General features: G+C 40.3%; 1 protein-coding gene across 1 annotated transcript in view; it reads right to left on the reverse strand.

Annotated features, from left to right (window-relative positions):
• Nucleotides 1–19,439, reverse strand: part of LOC118817629 (T-cell immunomodulatory protein-like) — a gene marked incomplete at its 5' end in the record, with an annotated part of 88,126 nt that overhangs the window by 20,243 nt on the left and 48,444 nt on the right. The window contains 2 exon segments of the mRNA XM_036584460.1: nt 1,416–1,498; nt 11,090–11,214. Coding sequence (XP_036440353.1) covers nt 1,416–1,498; nt 11,090–11,214 — 208 coding nt within the window.

A 19,439-nucleotide genomic window follows, 5' to 3' on the forward strand; every position in this document is an offset into this window, starting at 1 on the left:
TTGAGTCTCTAAGGTACGAGTCTAAGTTGAGTCTCGAGTCTCTGAGGTGCAAGTCTGTGCCAAGTCTCAAATCTCTGAGTTGCGAGTCCGAGTCGAGTCTCGAGTGCCTGAGCTGTATGTCTGAGTCAAGTTTCTGAAGTGCGAGTCTGAGTGAAGTCTCGAGTTTCTGAGGGGTCAAGTCTCAAATCTCGGAGATGTGAGCCCAAGTCAAAATCTCAAGTCAATTAAGTGCGAGTCTGAGTCAAATCTCTGAGGTATGAGTTTGAGTCGTGTCTCGAGTCTCTAAAGTGAGAGTCTGAGTCAATTCTCGAATATCTGAACGACAAGTCTGAGTCGAGCCTTGAGCCTATGAGGTGTGAGTCTGAGTCGAGTCTCGAATATCTAAGGTGCAAGTCTAATTCAAGTCAGGGTCGAGTCTCAAGTTTGTGAGGGGTCAAGTCTCAAAGGCCATTGGGACGTGACTCCAAGTCAAGTCTCAAGTCTCTGAAGAGCGAGTCTGAGTCAAATCTCCAATCTCTGAGATATGAGTCTAAGTTAAGTGTCCGGTCTATGAAGTGTGAGTCTGAGTTGAGTCTCAAATCTCTGACCCGTGAGTCCAAGTTGAGTCTTGAGTTTCTGGTGTTCGAATTTAAGTTGAGTCTTGATCCTCTGGCATATGAGTCTGAGTCAGTCTTGATTCTCTGGGGTGTGAGTTCGAGTAGAGTCTTGCATTCCTGGGCCATGAGTCCAACACGAGACTCGAGTCTGTGAGCTGCAAGTCTGAGTCAAGTCACGAGTGTCTGAGCTGCGACTCCGAGTTGCGTCTCGAGTCACGGGGTTGCAAGTCTGCGAGTTGTGCAGCAAAAGAAAAGAGGCAACTTAAAATGGCTTCTTACTGTGTAGTTTATGTAGCATGTACGCTAGGTAGCGTTCCAAAACTACATGCTAGCTAAATGTTTTGGATTGGCTTTGAGTCATTATTTGAGGCAGCACTGAGTCGAGCCACTGTGTACTGTAGGAGGAGGGCACTGCAGTAATTACTGCACATGCCTGCAGCAAAACATTGAGGCAAAACAAAGCATTAAGGTTAGCAGTCCTACACTCCCTACAGAAGATGGTTCTTCAAGGGTTCTTTAGTAAAGAAGATGGTTCTATATAGAAACATGAACACTCAAAGAACTATTTGCATGATTAAAGGGTTCTTTGCATCAGGGAAATTCTTCAGAATGTGTTTTATACGGTTCTGTATAGCACAAAAAAGGGTTCTTCCATTGTTACGATGTTAAGCCTGTAACAACGGAAGAACCCTTTTCTTTAATAAAGAACCCCTGGAGAACCGTCTTTTTTAAGAGTGTAATTTTATTCTGTATTTTTTTCTCAGGCTGAAATTTCACACTGCATAAACACAGGACTGTGTGCGTGCATTGTGTTTATACCTGCGTGGATCGTAGTTTGGATACGGAATGACGATGAGCTGGGAGTTGGGAATGATTGCGGTCCATTCCTGTTTCCTCATGTCCTGCGAAGGGGGGGTGGGGTGGGGGGGGGGTTGGGGGTGAGAAGAGAAATAACAAAGAACAAAATCACAGATGATACTATGGAAACAACAGCCTTTCCTCTTGCTGAGCGTATTGTCTCCGTGGTAACCTCCCTCACTGTTCATCATCTCCACTCCGAGCTCTTCCCGGCAGCAGATCGCTCTGACAGACGGGATTCGTTTAGAGGTTTAAATCTCGGACCACGCTACGGTTCCATTCCATCATGATTTTTCAGGAACATTTATTCATCTTTATTTATTTTTATAAGGGTCATTCTACGGAAACGTCCATTTTTGTGTCCCCAGCGTTTACAGATATAGTACACTTGAAAAACATGTTAGGGTTACAATTTATTTATATTTTAAAATAAAACTTAATAATAAAAATAAAAGTTATTTTAACAGTTACACCCTCTTGAGCCTCAATTTAGAAATATTGGTTTTTAAATCAATCATACAGAATTCCAAGCACCACAGAAGAGCTCGTCTTCACAGTCATATGTGAAGGCTGAGGCCATATTTTGAGATGTTTTTCTGCTATTTTAACTAAAATAATCTATACATGACTATGAAATGTATAAATAAATGACATAAAGAAAACAAATGCCAAATAAATATTATAAAATATATAACGAAAGTTCCCCAGGAGTCGTGTCACTGGTGTTACCGTGTAAGAAATATCTCTTATTTTGAAATAAAAGTCACTCTGATGACATCACTTGACTTCCTTTTACCTGTTTTCTGAGGATCTATGAAGAAAAGCACATGGTGAGTCCACTGTGTCTTTCAGTTATCAGAGATTTTCTCATTTAGCTCATGATTTCATATGGAGCTTTTAGCTGAAGTCACTGGTGTGACCGACTTTATTCTGAGGTAACTGTGAAAAAATAGAATACAAATGGATTAAATTACATACTTTAGTGGATATTCCATGATTGACAACATGTGGTTTGATGCTCTGTAGGCGTTATTTTGTAAAATGCATGCTTCATTAAAATGTCTCTGGTGTTTCCTTTATTATGTGCAACACCAGTGAGGATCGGTAACACCAGTGACTCCTATGGACAGACAGAAAAGTGGACGTTTCTGTAGAATGACCCATATAGGAGGCTACACATGATTATATATTTTACAGGCTGCAGTGAATCAACAAAGCTGATCAGTCATGGGCCACTCGGACAGACTGTAGTAGTATTACCATTTCTTGATGTACGCTCTTAAAAAGATGGCTCTTCAAGGGTTCTTCAGTAAAGAAAATGGTTCTATATAGAACCATAAACACTCAAAGACCCTTCTGAATGACTAAAGCGTTCTTTGCATCGTGAATGGTTCTTCAGATTGATGGAGAATGTGCTGCAGATGGTTCTATACAGAACCTTTTTGAAAAGGGGTCTTCTGTTGTTTACAATGTCAAGCTTGTAACAATAGAAGAACCCTTATTGGTGCTATATAGAACCATTTTCAAAAAAGTTGCTATTAAGAAACATCTACAGCACATTCTCCATCAATCTGAAGAACCATTCACGATGTAAAGAACCCTTTAGTCATGCAAAGGGTTCTTTGAGTGTTCACGATTCTATATAGAACCGTTTTCTTTTGTAAAGAACCCTTGAAGAAGATCTTTTTAAGTGTGCAGTGAAATAATAGAAGCCGTTTCTCCAGCTACACAGCGTGTATTATTACAGTCTATCAGAATGAGAGGATGAGATGAATATTATAGATCATTACCAGGCAAATAAGGTTCTCTCTATTGTTGCACGTTCTTGTGTTTAAGAACCAAGAGATGTGTTGGGTTTTAGTTAGAGGTTTTTACATCCTTTAATCCACAGAAGGAAGGACAGAAAGACTACTGCGGCCATCTAAGGCCTTGTTCAGACTGCCAGTCCAAGCCTGTTTTTTGGGAAATCCAGATTGTAACCAGATTGATTGTTGATAGTGTGGACACAGTAAAAAAAAACACATGAAATCTGATTTTTGCAAATCAGATCTAAACCACATTTGGAGGTGATTTGAAATGAAGGAAATTATTCTAATGAGATTTTAATGACTAAAAAATCCCTCACAGAAAGGTTTTACATGAAATGGTCAAAATACACTGCCTGGTGCCTCAGATATTGTTCTGGCATCAAAATGTATTTTTCTAATATGTTCATGGCAGACTCAGAAGACTCGTATAGGTTCACTGGTGGTTTTGGATAGTAAATAAAATGTCTATATTTGTGTTGTAGTCATGGCGACCCCTGGTTCCTATCACCACCACTGTAAAGACATCTGAACCATTTCACACCAAACCACTCTGAATCTCTCTGTTTACATCTCACACACTGAATGATGCAGAAAACTTTGGCAGAATTTCCCTTTTAAGAATCAAAACCCTCAGTTTTGATGATTCAGTGAGTTGATGAGAGGTTAGTAACGTTAGCTGAGGTAACAGATTAGGATGTAACTGACAGTAAAGACTGTAGACTGACCGCCCTTTTAGTGTCTGTGTTTACATGCAAAGATTTCTGCCAATCTGACCGAATACATTCTGATTATAGATTCAGACTGAGGTGTTTATCTCACTCTACTCAACAATCTGATGAAAAATCAGTTTACAAAGATTCAAAACCGCGTAGTGCAGACGTTACCATGACAACAAGCATCACGCGAGTGAGATGAGCAGCAGTGAGCAGTGCTTGTGTTTTTAACTGCTTTAAAATGATGTCAGACTCAGGAAAACGTCCTTCACATGTCCTTATTAAAGAAGGCCGAGAGGAAGACGTCGTGTTCTGAGACACATAAGCTGGACGTCCGTCCCACCGCCGTCTTTTAAAGATCAGAGCATAAACTTCGTCTCCTCTGCAGACCAGTTTCTGCTCCGCCATGTTGAACGGTATAAACTTTCACTATGACGCGACGAACATGATCAGAACGTACTTAAACTTTCCAATAGGGAATGTAATCAGATACAGGCGTTTACACGGATATTATTCTTCTATTTAACGGATTATTTACAGGATTACCCACCTCGATCAATCGGATAGAAACTGTATTCTGACTGGACTCAATTGGACTAGACTATTCCGACTGAGGTGTTTACATGGACGTGTTCTATTCTGATTGAGCTATTGGTCGGTTTATTCACGGATTATTAGGCTGCATGTAAACGTGGGCTACTGAGTCCGAATTGAGTCAGAAAGGGTTACGGAATCGGCAGACTGGGACTCGATTCCTCAACGAGGCAAGCGCACCAAGCCATACCAACAGGAGTCCTTAGGTAAAACTCCTAACTCTGCACTGCCCAACTCCACAGCATGTAAACATATATTAATGTCTATGTGGCCTCAGAGCTTTTAACAAATTATACAGAGCTCTCTATTGATTATTAGAATCAGGTTGACAGGAATGCTGTTGGTACTAGTGTTGCTTCACTCAAGATCGGTGTTGAAACCATAAATCAATGGTCTCAGTAGGGCAGAACAATTTGGGGAAAATATCTAATTGCGATTATTTTCAGTAAATTGTGGTTCAGACCTGTTTTGTTTGGCCAGAAGACCAGATTATCCACCTTTTCTTGTATGAGGCTTGCGGAGCCTTTCCGATAGGGAATGTAATCAGATACAGGCTATTATTCTTCTATTTAACAGATTATTTACAGGATTACCCACCTCGTTCAGTCACATACCAGAGTATTCAGAGTAGCCTCAATCAGACTAGACCATTCTGACTGAGGTGTACACATGGACGTGTTCTATTCTGACTGAGCTATTATTAACAGATTATTAGGCTTCTCGTAAACGTGGCTACTGTAAACGTCAAGCCACATATTATCTACTATGGATTTGTAGTCTAGGTGTAATAAAGTGCAGTAGTTTGTCATCACTGCTGTCGACTTGGCAGCCCTACTGTTCACATAGCACTTATTAGCAGAAGCTTCTTTGTAAGCTTTCCACACACGAACTCACAGCTCTATCAATTACAAAGGTAATCTTCCCTCTTCAGGTTGTTTCCAGACAGCAATTAGCAGCAAACACTGAATTCATCTTTCTCGGGATCCTCCGGGGGGCAGATTTTAATTTACGACGACACATCTATCACAAAGCTGCGTTATGTTCCTGCGCCACTTTAACGGGCGCGCGGGCTTCGCTGAAGCTCTGATGCTATTTTAGGAGTGTGTGGACAGAGTGGCTGGTAAATGGAATAGATGAGGCGTTCTGCAGCTGCGTGGGGAGAGTTAACCTACTGCCCACTGATGGGGTCAACTGTGGTCACTACCAGAGGGAGAACTAGACACAGAACCGACCAATCACAGAGCAGAAGAGGAGAGAAGAGGAGATGTGAAAAAGAAAAGCAGAGGGGAAAAAGAATGAGAGGAGAGTAAATAATGAGTGAAGAGAGGAAAGGAGAGGAACAGATGACGGAATATGGGATGAGAGGAGAGGAACGGAGGAAGGAGAGGAAAGAAGAAGCAGCAGAAGAGAAGAGAAGGTAAAAGAACAGAAGACGAAAGAAGGAAGGTAGAGAAGAGACAAAAAGGAGAGGAGATGAAATAAAAAAAATAATGTAATAACAGAAGCAGAGGAAAAAAGAAAGGAAAGACAGAAGAGGAAAAAAGGAGATGAGAAGAAAAATGAGGAGGAAAGAAAGAGTGGAGAGGACAGAAAGGGGTGAAGAGATGAGCAAGTAAAAGGGGAGGAAAGGAAAAGAGAGGAAGAAAAGGAAAGGAAGAGAAGATGGAAGAAGAAAAGCAGAGAAGGGAAAGGTGAAGATTATTGACAAGATGATTAAAATGGAATAAAAAAGGAGAGAGGAGAAGAAATAAAAGCGAGCAAATAATGAGATGAAAGTAGCAAGTAAAGTGAGAAGAGAAGAAAGGAAAGGATAAGAGACGAGATGAAAGGAGAAAACAGGAAAAGAGAAAAGAAGAGAGATGAGAAAAGGAAAAGAGAAAAGAAGAGAAGAGAGGAAAGGAGAAGACAAGAAAGGAGAAAAGAAGAGAAGAAAGGAGAAGAGAGGAGAAACGAAGAGAAGAGAGGAAAGGAGAAGAGAAGAGAAGAGAAGAGAGGAGAAACGAAGAGAAGAGAGGAAAGAAGAAAAGAAGAGAAGAGAGGAAAGAAGAAAAGAAGAGAAGAGAAGAGAGGAGAAGAGAAGAGAAGAGAGGAGAAACGAAGAGAAGAGAGGAACGGAGAAAAGAAGAGAGGAAAAAAGAAGAGAGGAAAGAAGAAGAGAAGAAAATGAAAGAGAAGAGACAAAAAATTGAAGAGAAGCGAAAAAGAAGAGAAAAGAAGAAAATGGAAGAGAATAGAAGAAAGGAAAAGAGAAAAGAGAAGAAAAAAGAGAAGAAACTGGAGGAGAAGAGGAAAGAACAATACAGGAAAGAAGGAGAGAAAGAAGCAGAAAAGAAGGAGGTGAAAGAGCTGAAGGAAGGAAAAGAATGAGAGGAGACTAAGAAAGGTCAGGAAATCAGGAGATGGGTAAGATATACAATGAATATGTGGGAAATATATAAAGACAGGAGAAGAAAGAAAAGGAGGGAAAAAGAGGGGATGGGAAAGGAGAGGAAGAAAGAGGAGAAAAGGATAGAGGAAAGGAGAAGTGTAGGAGGTCGGCTGGATTCTGTATCGTTCCCCACCCACCTATTTAGTGCTGTTTTCCACTCCGCTGAGAGAGATTTAATTGGCAGATTTCACCAATTAAATAAAAAAAGACGCGGTAAATTCGCCCTGAAGACGCGACCCCTGTTTTATATAACCGCGTTCTGCTCGTCTCCGCCAGCTGAACCTGCACTGCAATAAAAACACCAACTGCTTCACTTTCAGCCAAAACTCGGCGCTCACAGCCTCCTTTACAGGCCCAATTTCAGCCGGAAACCGACGAAGAAATCAAACAATCAGACGCTTTCCTCGTGGCGCGGCAGCGTGAAGGCTTTCAAAACGACTCCTCCAATTAGAAACAGGATCACCTGGATAGCGAGAGCCTCAGAAAGGAGGATGAAACGAGGGTGGAAAAAGAAAAAGGCACTCTTTCAGTCCTCTTATTCTGAAGAGGCAGCGCCAAAGAGAAGCAGCTACAATTACAGGTGTGTTGTCTAGAAACGGTTATCTGAGGTGTTTGTGTGAGTCGTATGAACAGCGAGCATAATCGACCGCGCGTACTTGCTTCTTTAGCAGCTTCACATCTTTATTCCTTCTTTCTCTTTTTCCTTTCAGCTCATGTAGGAGTTAGAATGTTAGAATCAACAGCGCTGAATGCAGAAGCTCATGCACACAGCAGCAGGGGAGTGTGTGTGTGTTTGTTTTCATATACTGTCAGGACAAAAATGTCCTCACATAGCAAAAAACCCAGAAAAAAACAAGGTTAACTTACAGGAACTACATTATAATACATGTGCAGAGACCACCCTTCATTTAATTTCCAGTCAAAACAGCCACTCTGTACAAGTTATTCATTTCTAAGCATTAAAAAATACTAATTAATATCATATTTTTCAGTGTTTAATGTGTCAATTCTTCCCCTTTATTCCAGCTTCCATTCTTTTCAGGAGACTCACTTTCAGTTCCTCAAAGAATCTGCAGACACACCTCCAAAGTTCAGTCTTAGAAGCTGGTTGATCATTTTCTGAAGTATTCAAACACATTCAGTGGTGTTGAGGTCTGGACTCTGGGGTGGTCAGTCCATCGTTCAGCTTCTTTGTTTGATGTGTCCGTCTCCTTTTCTCAGTGAGGTTCTTCTTGAACAGCTACACATCCTTTCAGACCCACAGCGCTGAGTCGTCTTCTCACAGTGGAAGGATGGACAGAAACACCTGTGGATGTTTTCAGATCTGAAGCAGCTTGATTTTCTCCTCTCTCTCAGAGATGAAAGCTTTAAGTGCTGTTTATCTGATGGGGGCAGTTTTGGGGTCGACCAGCTCTTCCAGATGGTTGTTAGAAATCCCAATTTCTCCATAGCTTTTAATCTTTTTTGGAAACTCCTTTTTTCCGCTAATTGTTCCTTGTGACTTTCTCCTTCCTTATACATTCCTTTTTATTCCTTATATCTAATCTGCTCAGAAAGATCTCCTAAAAATGAATGACTTGTACTTGATGGTTGCATTGACAGGAATTTTAAAAAATGAAGGGTGGTCTCGGACTTTTGCACAGTACTGTTTTACATAGGGGGCATATTATTACATATATGACTTATACATGTACAATCCAACATGGAACATATAAAAGACTTCATGTCCTTACAAGGTATAAAAACAAACCATATGTGTGAGTGTGTGTTAAGGCAGATAAAATCTGCAATTCTAATAGCTTCCTGATAAAGACCCTTGTTGTGTTCTCTTTGACAGCGGAGGAAGCTGATGTCTTAAATTCAAATAAGTAGCACTGGGGAATTTGAGAGTGAAGGGGAGAGCGAGAGAGGGAGGGAGGGAGAGAGAGAGAGAGAGGGAGAGCAGCTTCTGTGCTGAAGCTTTCTTAGAAAGACAAATGAGCGAGAAAATGAGGGCGAAAGATTTTAGTGATGGAGAGAATGACAGACAGGGAGAAGTGATCTGTTTTACATGGCACAAATGCAGTCTTAGCATTACAGTTACTATTAATAGTAGAATTATAACTCTTACTATGATTATCACTGTGTTAGCAATTGCTCTGGTAAAACTCACGTTAACAAAGGATCAAACCACTTTTGGAGCCACAACATTTTAGATCCATTTTACCATCTCGGCTGTAAATCTGTCTCGGTATGTGCTAAATGTACTAGTATAGACTAAAAAATATAATATAAAAAAAACTTACTTACTTTTGAAAAGACTTACTTTGCTCTGCTTTAAGCTTTAGCTCAGATATAGCTGCTTTTCTCGCATCTCCAGCAGGAAACTTTCCCGCAAAAGTAGAACAGTTTCTTGTAAAACGTCTCTCAACTTTCGATTTTTTACGAGGCTGAAGTCGCTTCTCGTTCGCCAGCTTCTTGTTCAAATTTTCCCGTTCCACCTTAAATGGTGCCTGAGGTGTCAGAATGTAACTGCTGCACCATTTAAGGTGGAACGGGAGAATTGGAACAAGAAGCTTGTGAATGAGAAAATGACTTCAGCCTCGCGACTTTTTAGTGTTTCAGTTTCTCGTTGCAGATTAAACGTATCAGGAAACCAGCTGGAGTGATTATAAACACAAATAAGTCCATTCATCTCTAAATTATCGATGTTCATCTTAAATCTCTCTCTTTGCCATTTCGTTAGCGTCTAGTCTAGGCGAGACTGTTGTCTGTGTTGCTATGGTGACCAGCAGTCTGCGCTGATCTTCAGGGTTAAAGGGTGAATCAGCAGTTCTACATTAACTCCAGAGTTTAAGACCATTTATTGTTAAACTGTGTTGAACGATCAGCAGAGCTTTATTTTACTGTAAAGGAGGATTATTTTATTTTTACCTACAAATCTGATTCTGCTGTGGAGCCACAACAGGACAGTAAAAGAACCACAGGTTGCCGATTCCTGATCTACATGAACTGCAGCCTTGCTCTGGAGCCCCCTAGTGGCCACTCTGCCAGTGCAATGGAAATTGACTCAGATGTTTTTAAGAAATACGATTAAATAAACTTTTTGTGATGTAACTCTGTTACCAGATGAACTCTGTTGTCTGTGTGTGTGAAATGTTGTGACTATGTTGAGCTTCTAGTGAGCAATGAGGGGTGTAGAACGAGGAGTAAGAACCCCCTGCTGTGAAAAACAGACAACTGCAGCTTTCCTCATATCAAACAATCCTGTACAACTGACATAACAAACAAACAGCTTTAAAACACAATAAACACACTTTTAGAAATGTTTAGATTTTTCTCAGCATAATTAAGTGGTTAAGATGTAAACAGAGTCGTTCAGAGTGGTTTGGTGTGAAACGCTCTGTTCTAGAGAAACTTAGTCAGAACTGTTCACAGTGGTGGTGATAGGAACCAGACGTCCACCTCTAAAAGCTCCCTCACAGAAAGTTACTGCATGAAATGGTTATGAATTCACTGCCTGATGACTGAGACACTGTTTTATGATAGTTTTGAGACAGCTTTGGTCTTTTTTAAATGCATTCGTGCATCAACATTCCATATAAACTCAGAAGACTCCTGCAGGTTCACTGGCGGTTTGGGATAGTAAATAAAATGTCTATATTTTTGCGGGAAAATACAATTTTGCTCATATTTTAGTTCATGTTTATAGTTCATGTTCCCACAGTGTCTCAGAAACCATGTATTTAAGTCTAACTGAGATTCCACTCCACACAGTTTGAGGCAAGTGAGGCATGTAGTTAGCACCATGCTAAGTTAGCACTGTGCTAATTGGTGAGGTATAAGCTTCTATTACACTTGTAAACCACATTAACCTTGGCTGGTCATTCTGGGGTAAGTTGGGGGGGGAGGGGGGGGGGCACCGAATTGTACGAATCCTCCTCCTGATTCCTGTCGGCTCTGTTGCTGTTTGGCCCAGTTTGGCTGGAATAATAAGAGAGCAGCCGTGCGCCCACATTCAGTCAGAGACAGCAGGCAGGAGAGCAGACCATCTGCATCAGTGTCTCTGAGGGACTTCACCTGGCTCTGAGTGTCTGAGAGTGGGGGGGGTACCTTTACTCCAGGTGGTCTGGGTATGCCCACGAAAAGATGATCCAGAAAGTTGGCGCTCCGGCCCAGTCCGAGCACAGTGTAGGGCAGCTGGAGAGAGAGATGGGCGGACTGACTCAACTGACCAGCTGCAGAGAGAGAGAGAGAGAGAGAGAGAGAGATATCAATAATCAATACTGATCTCTCTCTATTCCCATTTTATGTGTTTATTTCATTCTCCTACTCATGTTTGTGTTAATTGCTTTGTCAATAAAATAACACGTAGTATTCGTGTCAATAAAGCACTGCTGAGGTGAACTGAGAGAGAGAGAAGAGGGAAGGAGGGAGAGAAAGAAAGATGGAACAGAAAGAAGGAGAGACTGAAAGAGAGAGGGATAGGAGAAAGACAGTGAGAGAGGCAGGGGTGTGGAAGACAGAAGAGGATCTTTGAATGAAGGAGCAAAGGAGAGGAGAGGAGCGAGGGAGGAGAGTCACAGACGATGGAGGTGAGAGAAGGAAGAAATGAGAGGAGAGAGCAGAGAACGAGACACGAAAGGAAGAAAGTGAAAAAGACAGAGAGACAGGCAACAAGAGGCAAATTAGGAGAAGGAGGGAAGAAAACAGATGGAAGAGAGTAAAGGGTAAATGAGAGGAGGTAGAGAGAGGAGAGAGGAGGGAGGAGGAGAGGGGAGGGGGAGAGAGAGATAAAGAGAGAAAGCGATAGAGGGAGAGAAAGAGAGATGAAGTTAGGAGGGAAGGGGAGGGGAGAGGGGGAGAGAGGGAGAGAGATAGAGAAACAGAGAGAAAGAGAGATGGAGAAAGAGGGGGAAGGAGAGGGGGAGAGAGAGAGGGCGATAGAGAGAAAGAAAGAGATGAAGAAAGGGGGAGGGGGAGAGAGAAAGAGAGAGAGGGAGAGAAAGCGAGGTGGAGAACGGGGGGAGAGGAGAATGGAGAGAAAGCGATAGAGAAAGAGGGAGAGAGAGAGGGAGAGAGAGAGAAAGCGATAGAGAAAGAGATGGAGAGAGAGAGAGAGAAAGCGATGGAGAAAGAGGGGGAGAGAGAGGGAGAGAGAGGGAGAGAGAGAGAGAGAGGGAGAGAGAAATGGGAGGAGGTAGAGAGAGGATAGAGGAGGAGAGGGGAGGGGGAGAAAGAAATAGAGAAAGAAATAGAGAGAGAAAGCGATGGAGAAAGGGGGGGGAGGTAGGGAGAGGGAGAGGGAGAGAGAGAGAGAGAGAGAGAGAGAGAGAGACACACCATTAGAGTTGTGCAGGCCCATAAACAGACCCATCTGTGTGTGTAAGAGTCGTGCTCTAAAAACCCCTCATACACACACACACACACACACACACACACACACACACACACCTACACACACACACACACACACACTCACACTCTCTAAATGACTGGATGTGGGTCTAAAAGCCTGCAGCAGCCCCGCAGACCTGCGCTCGCCCTCACTCTCTCACTGCTGTATCTGAGTGTTATTTCCACTGTGTTTCTGTATGTGTGACCACATTAACCACTGCAGCTAAACGCTGCTGTGCTGACACCTCACAGTAACCTTAGCAACAAACGCAAATCTGCTCTCACTCTTTACTGAGTTTCAGCCATATTTATATAAACTGCCTTAATCTTTATGAAGGGCAGCTCAGACCTCTCCATGTTTCACACACTCTCTCAAGGACACGCGCCACCAGAAAGAGAGTAAAACCGAGTATACACGTTATACAAACACTACACGCTAAACACATTCAGACGTTTAGACACATAAACTGTATGCAACACTGTGCAAAAGTTTTAGACACCTGAGCACATCATTTGAAGCCATTTATATTACATCACACCTACAGAAAAATCCATAGGCATTAATATGGAGTTGGTCCCTCTTTGCAGCTACAACAGCTTCCACTCTTCTGGGAAGCTTCTACAAGATGTTGGAGAGTCTGTGAGAATTTCTGTCCATTCATCCAGAAGAGCATTTGAGAGGTCAGACACTGATGCTGGACGTAAGGGCCTGGCTAACAATCTCCGTTCTAGTTCATCCCAAAGGTGTGTGATGGGGTTGAGGTCAGGGCTCTGTGAGGGCCAGTCAAGTTCTTCCACACCAAACTCACCCAGTCAGGCCTTTATGGAGCTGCTTTGTGCACTGGGGCTCAGTCATGCTGGAACAGGAAAGGTTCTTCCCCAAACTGTTCCCACAAAATTGGAAGTGTACAGTTGTCCTAAATGTCTTGTTCTGCTGAAGCATTAAGATTCCCCATCGCTGGAACTAAGGGTTCTAGACCAACCCCTGAAAAACAGCCCCATATCATCATCCCTCCTCCACCAAACTCTACAGCTGGCACAGTGCAGTCAGGCAGGTAACGTTTTCTGGGCAAATCAAGGCTTACTGACCAGATAAAGAGCTTTTAAAGCGTAAATTTCTCAGGTGCCTAAAACATTTGCATTGTACTCCATATATCATCTTAATCAGAGGGTCCCAACCACCGGGTCACAGACTGGTACCGGGCCACGGACCATGTGACACCAGGCTGCAACAATGCGGCAGTGAGCAGGAGGGAAGTTAGAAGCCTTACCGATGAAATATACTATTCAAATATCATTAAAGAACGTTATTCTAATACAATGCGCTTCCATTTAAAATGTTCATTAAGTAATTTAAAATTATTTTTCAAATGTTATTGAAAAATTGCTGTGTACTACATCTCTGCATGGCCTTGTACGTGCATGTAGGTTACTACTGGCTGCTTTCAGCTGATAGTTTAAGTGAAGAAGAAGAAAAACAGGCATTATTTACTCAAAAATATGACAACAGCTACATAAAATACATAATTATCGTCAATGGGGATGCTAATATGTCAAAACTATTGTGTCGTATGGGAAGACAAACTAGCAAATAAGGCTATGAACCTGTTACTTCCAGTTACTTCACCCTTTGGAGAACATTCCTTGACACCATGCCTCAAAACTTGGTAAACATAGACAATATTTGTATATGATTCAATAAACACAGAACTGGAATGCTGAACCACTGTGATGAGTTTCTGAGTAAGTAAGAGCCCAAACTGTCCAGACTGCTTACAGGGTTTGTGGGTTTATTAGTGGCTGTTCACCCTGAATAACGATGTGCGCTACTGATACACGCTCATGATTTACTAACACGCTGAGCAACGTCGTAAAAACATCCGGTAGCCCCATAAAATGTTATGTAGTGTAATTAGAGTGGAATCCCTTAATTAAATTTTTGCATAATTCATTTTTTTAGATGTAAACAAAGTCGTTCAGAGTGGTTTAGAGTGAAGTGCTCCGTTCTGGAGAAACTAGAGTCAGAATTGTTTACAGTGGTGGTGATAGGAACCAGACGTCTGAAGGGTTTAACTCCTCTACAGCAGTCTCTCTATCCTGGTCCTGAAGAGCTACTTTCCTACAGAGTTCAGCTCCAACCTGTGTCCAGTAAACTGTCCTGCCCATTACTTAACTCGTGTACACCTGATTCAGCCAATCAGGGACTTAGGAAGAGGTTGATTAGCTGGAGCTGGTGTGGTTGGAACTAAGCTCTGTGGGAAGGTAGCTGTCCAGGACCAGGACTGGAGGCTCCTGGATATGGGCTGTGTCAGCAGATCTTCATGATGTACTGCATCCTAAAACGCAACACGGCTGTTTTGGGAGGACGTAACCACCGATGTGACCGCCTGGTTTGCTCCAAACAGTTTAATAGCCCCAGATTCAGCCTTTTATGGATACATAAATTACATAAAAGGAAATAATTTGTCCTGCTGCTGCTTTCTCTGCCGGTCTTGAGGTGAGTTTGCTGACTTTGTCTACTTACTGCGCAGACAATGCAATTAAAACAGTAACTCAATAAAGAAAAACAAAGTAACTCAATAAACTGTAACTTCATTACAGAAGCATAAAGTCCAGAACCAGCCGGTTCTGAGACAGTCCGGGCCATCAGGCTGCTGAACAGCCAGTAGTGCTGGTGTATCGGTCTATAGGCCTGTCACTGCACCTCTGAGTCATCATCATGATGATCTCCATGGACAATCCAAACCTCATGCACACCTCAAACAGACTCACTCTGATCTTACTGCACCTTCAGCCCAGCAAATCTATACTCTACAGTTCTATACACATATAGACTGACATCTTGTACATCTTCTATCCATATATATAAGGTTCCTATCACCACCACTGTAAAGAAATCTGAACCATTTCACACCAAACCACTTTGAATCACTCTGATTACACCTCAAACACTGAATTATGCAGAAGTACTGAAAAATCAGTGAGGTTTCCCCCTTAAATTTTTGGTATATTTCTTTTTGTATATTTATAATGTATAATTCTAGTTGTATATATATACCTGTATATAGTTTCTTTCGTATATATTCTTCTTTTTACATTGTATAACCCTTATTATTATAACTGCCCTGTGATGTGAGACTACTACTGGCTGTTACATTTCCTTTGGGATCAATAAAGTCTCTGTCTGTCTGTCTGTCTGTCAATCTGTCTGTTTTGTCTATCTATCTATAGTCTGTGTTTATAGATAACAGTGTATACAGTGTCACAAACTTCATATTCAAGTCTTTTTGAGACAAGTGTGACAATTGCCAGAGGCGGGAACAAGTCACTAAGTTGTCCCGAGTCAAGACAGTCGCGTCTCAATTCAAGTCCCGAGTCAGTGAGTGAGCCCTAAACAAGTCAGTCGGCACTCATAACACTGACTTTCATGACAGCACATTAGCAGTGTATGGCTGTATATTAATTTATTATTGAAAAGAATTTTTAAAATACTACTGAAAAAAGTAAACTTTATATTTGAAGACTTGATTTTTGGGGCACAGAGGATTAAAATAAAAACTAGCTCAGCACTAAAACTAGTTCAGCCAACTAAAAACAACCAATAGGTCAAACTGAATTTAAACTTTCTCGATTTCTTGAGTCGAATCTAAAGTCATCGAATTTGTGATTCGAGTACGACTCGAGTCAAAGTCATACGACTCGATGCCACACCTGCTTTCCTAATTAGTGGGGCATTAGCTTCTATTAGCTTTTAGCTACATTAGCCTCATCGCTCCAGTGCCAAATTAAAGAAGCAAACTTCAGACTCCAAACATGCCTGACTGAACGCATTTAGGCTGAGAGAGGAAACTGGAAAACTGGCCAAACTACACTTTAAGACACATAGAGGAGTTTACAGTGAGCTATATGTGTCTGATTGTAATGTGAGAACATTCAAACAAACGCTCCTCTAATTGCGCCAATCATGCACACACACACACACACACACACACACACACACACCTCCCGGTTCCATATGAACAACCCCTTCTCAGAGCGCTTCAGAGTACAGTTGAGGGCTATAACAGTAAAAAGTACTAAACTCTGCTCATTACTGTAATCAGGCAGACTTTAAAAAAGAGAGAGAGAGACAGAGAGAGAGAGAGAGAGACAGAGAGAGAGACAGAGACAGAGACAGACAGAGAGAGAGAGAGAGGAGGAGGAGAGAGAGAGGGGGGGGGAGGGAGAGAGAGAGAGAGAGAGCCATTTGGAGAGGTATTTTATTATTTTTGTTGCGGTTGTGAAGCAGAACGATGGAGAACCCAGCAGGATCCCACTCACTGAGAGAGAGAGGAGAGGGAGAGAAAGACAGAGAGAGCGAGACGGAGTAATTTTAGTATTTTACTTTTACTGAGACTATTAACAATTAATCTCCCTTAATTACTCCTCAGTTACTAATCTAAAGGTTTGATATCCCTACAATGAAGTGTACTACTATGAATTATTCAGTATCTACTAAGAATTATTCAGTATCCACTATGAATTATTCAGTATCTACCAAGAATTATTCAGTATCCACTATGAATTATTCAGTATTTACTAAGAATTATTCAGTATCCACTATGAATTATTCAGTATTTACTAAGAATTATTCAGTATCCACTATGAATTATTCAGTATTTACTAAGAATTATTCAGTATGCACTATGAATTATTCAGTATCTACCAAGAATTATTCAGTATCCACTATGAATTATTCAGTATTTACTAAGAATTATTCGGTATCTACCAAGAATTATTCAGTATCCACTATGAATTATTCAGTATTTACTAAGAGTTATTCAGTATCCACTATGAATTATTCAGTATCTACTAAGAATTATTCAGTATCCACCAAGAATTATTCAGTATCCACTATGAATTATTCTGTATTTACTAAGAATTATTCCGTATCCACTATGAATTATTCAGTATCTACTATGAATTATTCAGTATCTACCAAGAATTATTCAGTATCCACTATGAATTACTCAGTATTTACTAAGAATTATTCAGTATCTAAGAATTATTCAGTATCCACTATGAATTATTCAGTATCTACTAAGAATTATTCAGTATCTACCATGAATTATTCAGTATCCACTATGAATTATTCAGTATTTACTAAGAGTTATTCAGTATCCACTATGAATTATTCAGTATTTACTAAGAATTATTCAGTATCTACTAAGAATTATTCAGTATCCGCTATGAATTATTCCGTATCCACTAAGAATTATTCAGTATCTACTAAGAATTATTCAGTATCCACTAAGAATTATTCAGTATCCACTATGAATTATTCGGTATCTACTAAGAAGTATTCCGTATCCACTATGAATTATTCAGTATTTACTAAGAATTATTCAGTATCCGCTATGAATTATTCAGTATCCACTAAGAATTATTCAGTATCTACTAAGAATTATTCAGTATCCACTAAGAATTATTCAGTATCCACTAAGAATTATTCAGTATCTACTAAGAATTATTCAGTATCCACTAAGAATTATTCAGTATCCACTATGAATTATTCGGTATCTACTAAGAAGTATTCCGTATCCACTATGAATTATTCAGTATTTACTAAGAATTATTCAGTATCCGCTATGAATTATTCAGTATCCGCTAAGAATTATTCAGTATCTACTAAGAATTATTCAGTATCCACTAAGAATTATTCGGTATCCACTATGAATTATTCAGTATCCACTAAGAATTATTCAGTATCTACTAAGAATTATTCAGTATCCACTAAGAATTATTCAGTATCCACTATGAATTATTCGGTATCTACTAAGAATTATTCAGTATCCACTATGAATTATTCAGTATACACTAAGAATTATTCAGTATCCACTATGAATTATTCAGTATACACTATGAATTATTCAGTATTTACTATGAATTATTCAGTATCCACTAAGAATTATTCAGTATCCACTATGAATTATTCAGTATCCACTATGAATTATTCTGTATCCACTATGAATTATTCAGTATCCACTAAGAATTATTCAGTATCCACTAAGAATTATTCCGTATCCACTAAGAATTATTCAGTATCCACTATGAATTATTCAGTATTTACTAAGAATTATTCAGTATCCACTAAGAATTATTCAGTATCCACTATGAATTATTCAGTATCCACTATGAATTATTCAGTATCCACTAAGAATTATTCCGTATCCACTATGAATTATTAAGTATCTAGTATGAATTATTCAGTATCTAGTATAAATTATTAAGTACTATAAACTATACAGCTTTTACTATAAACTATTTAGCAACTTCTATCAAGTATTCTGTAACCATTATGTATCATTTAATATCAACTATAAATGACCAACTAACAACTTTGAATTATTCAGTCACCAGTATAACTTAATTAGTTGCCACTGCAAGTTATTCGGTATCTGCAGTGAATTATATGTTAGATAAATTATTTGGTAAGTACAATTAATTAACATGGAACTGTTATAAATTATTCAGTAACTACTATGAATTATTCATAGAATTGTGCACCCAGAAAGTTTGAGTTTAAGTTATTTATATTGCATTTTTTTTGTTTACTATGCATTTCTTCATTACTATATACGCTTTTGATGCCAGTGTGTACTCTCTATCTCTGTCTCTCTCTCTGTATCTCTCTCTCTCTCTCTCCTCTCTGTATCTCTCTCTCTGTATCTCTCTCTGTATCTCTCTCTGTATCTCTCTCTGTATCTCTCTCTCTCTCTGTATCTCTCTCTGTATCTCTCTCTCTGTATCTCTCTCTCTCTCTCTCTGATCACACACACACACACACACACACACACACACACACACACGGTTCTCAGCTGGGTAAAGGTCAACTCATTGCTCAAGTGTCGGAAGAAGCAGCCAGAGCCGCTTAATGATGCCATTAAAGAGAAAAAAACAATTAGCTGTGTGTAAGCTGATTTACCCCATAATATATGGGAGAGAGAGGGAGAGAGAGAGAGAGAGAGAGAGAGAGAGAGAGAGAGAGAGAGGGTGAGTAAGTGTAGTGAAAAAGTGAGAGAGTGTA

Source organism: Colossoma macropomum, unplaced genomic scaffold (assembly GCF_904425465.1).
Source record: "Colossoma macropomum unplaced genomic scaffold, Colossoma_macropomum, whole genome shotgun sequence".
Lineage (NCBI taxonomy): Eukaryota > Metazoa > Chordata > Actinopteri > Characiformes > Serrasalmidae > Colossoma > Colossoma macropomum.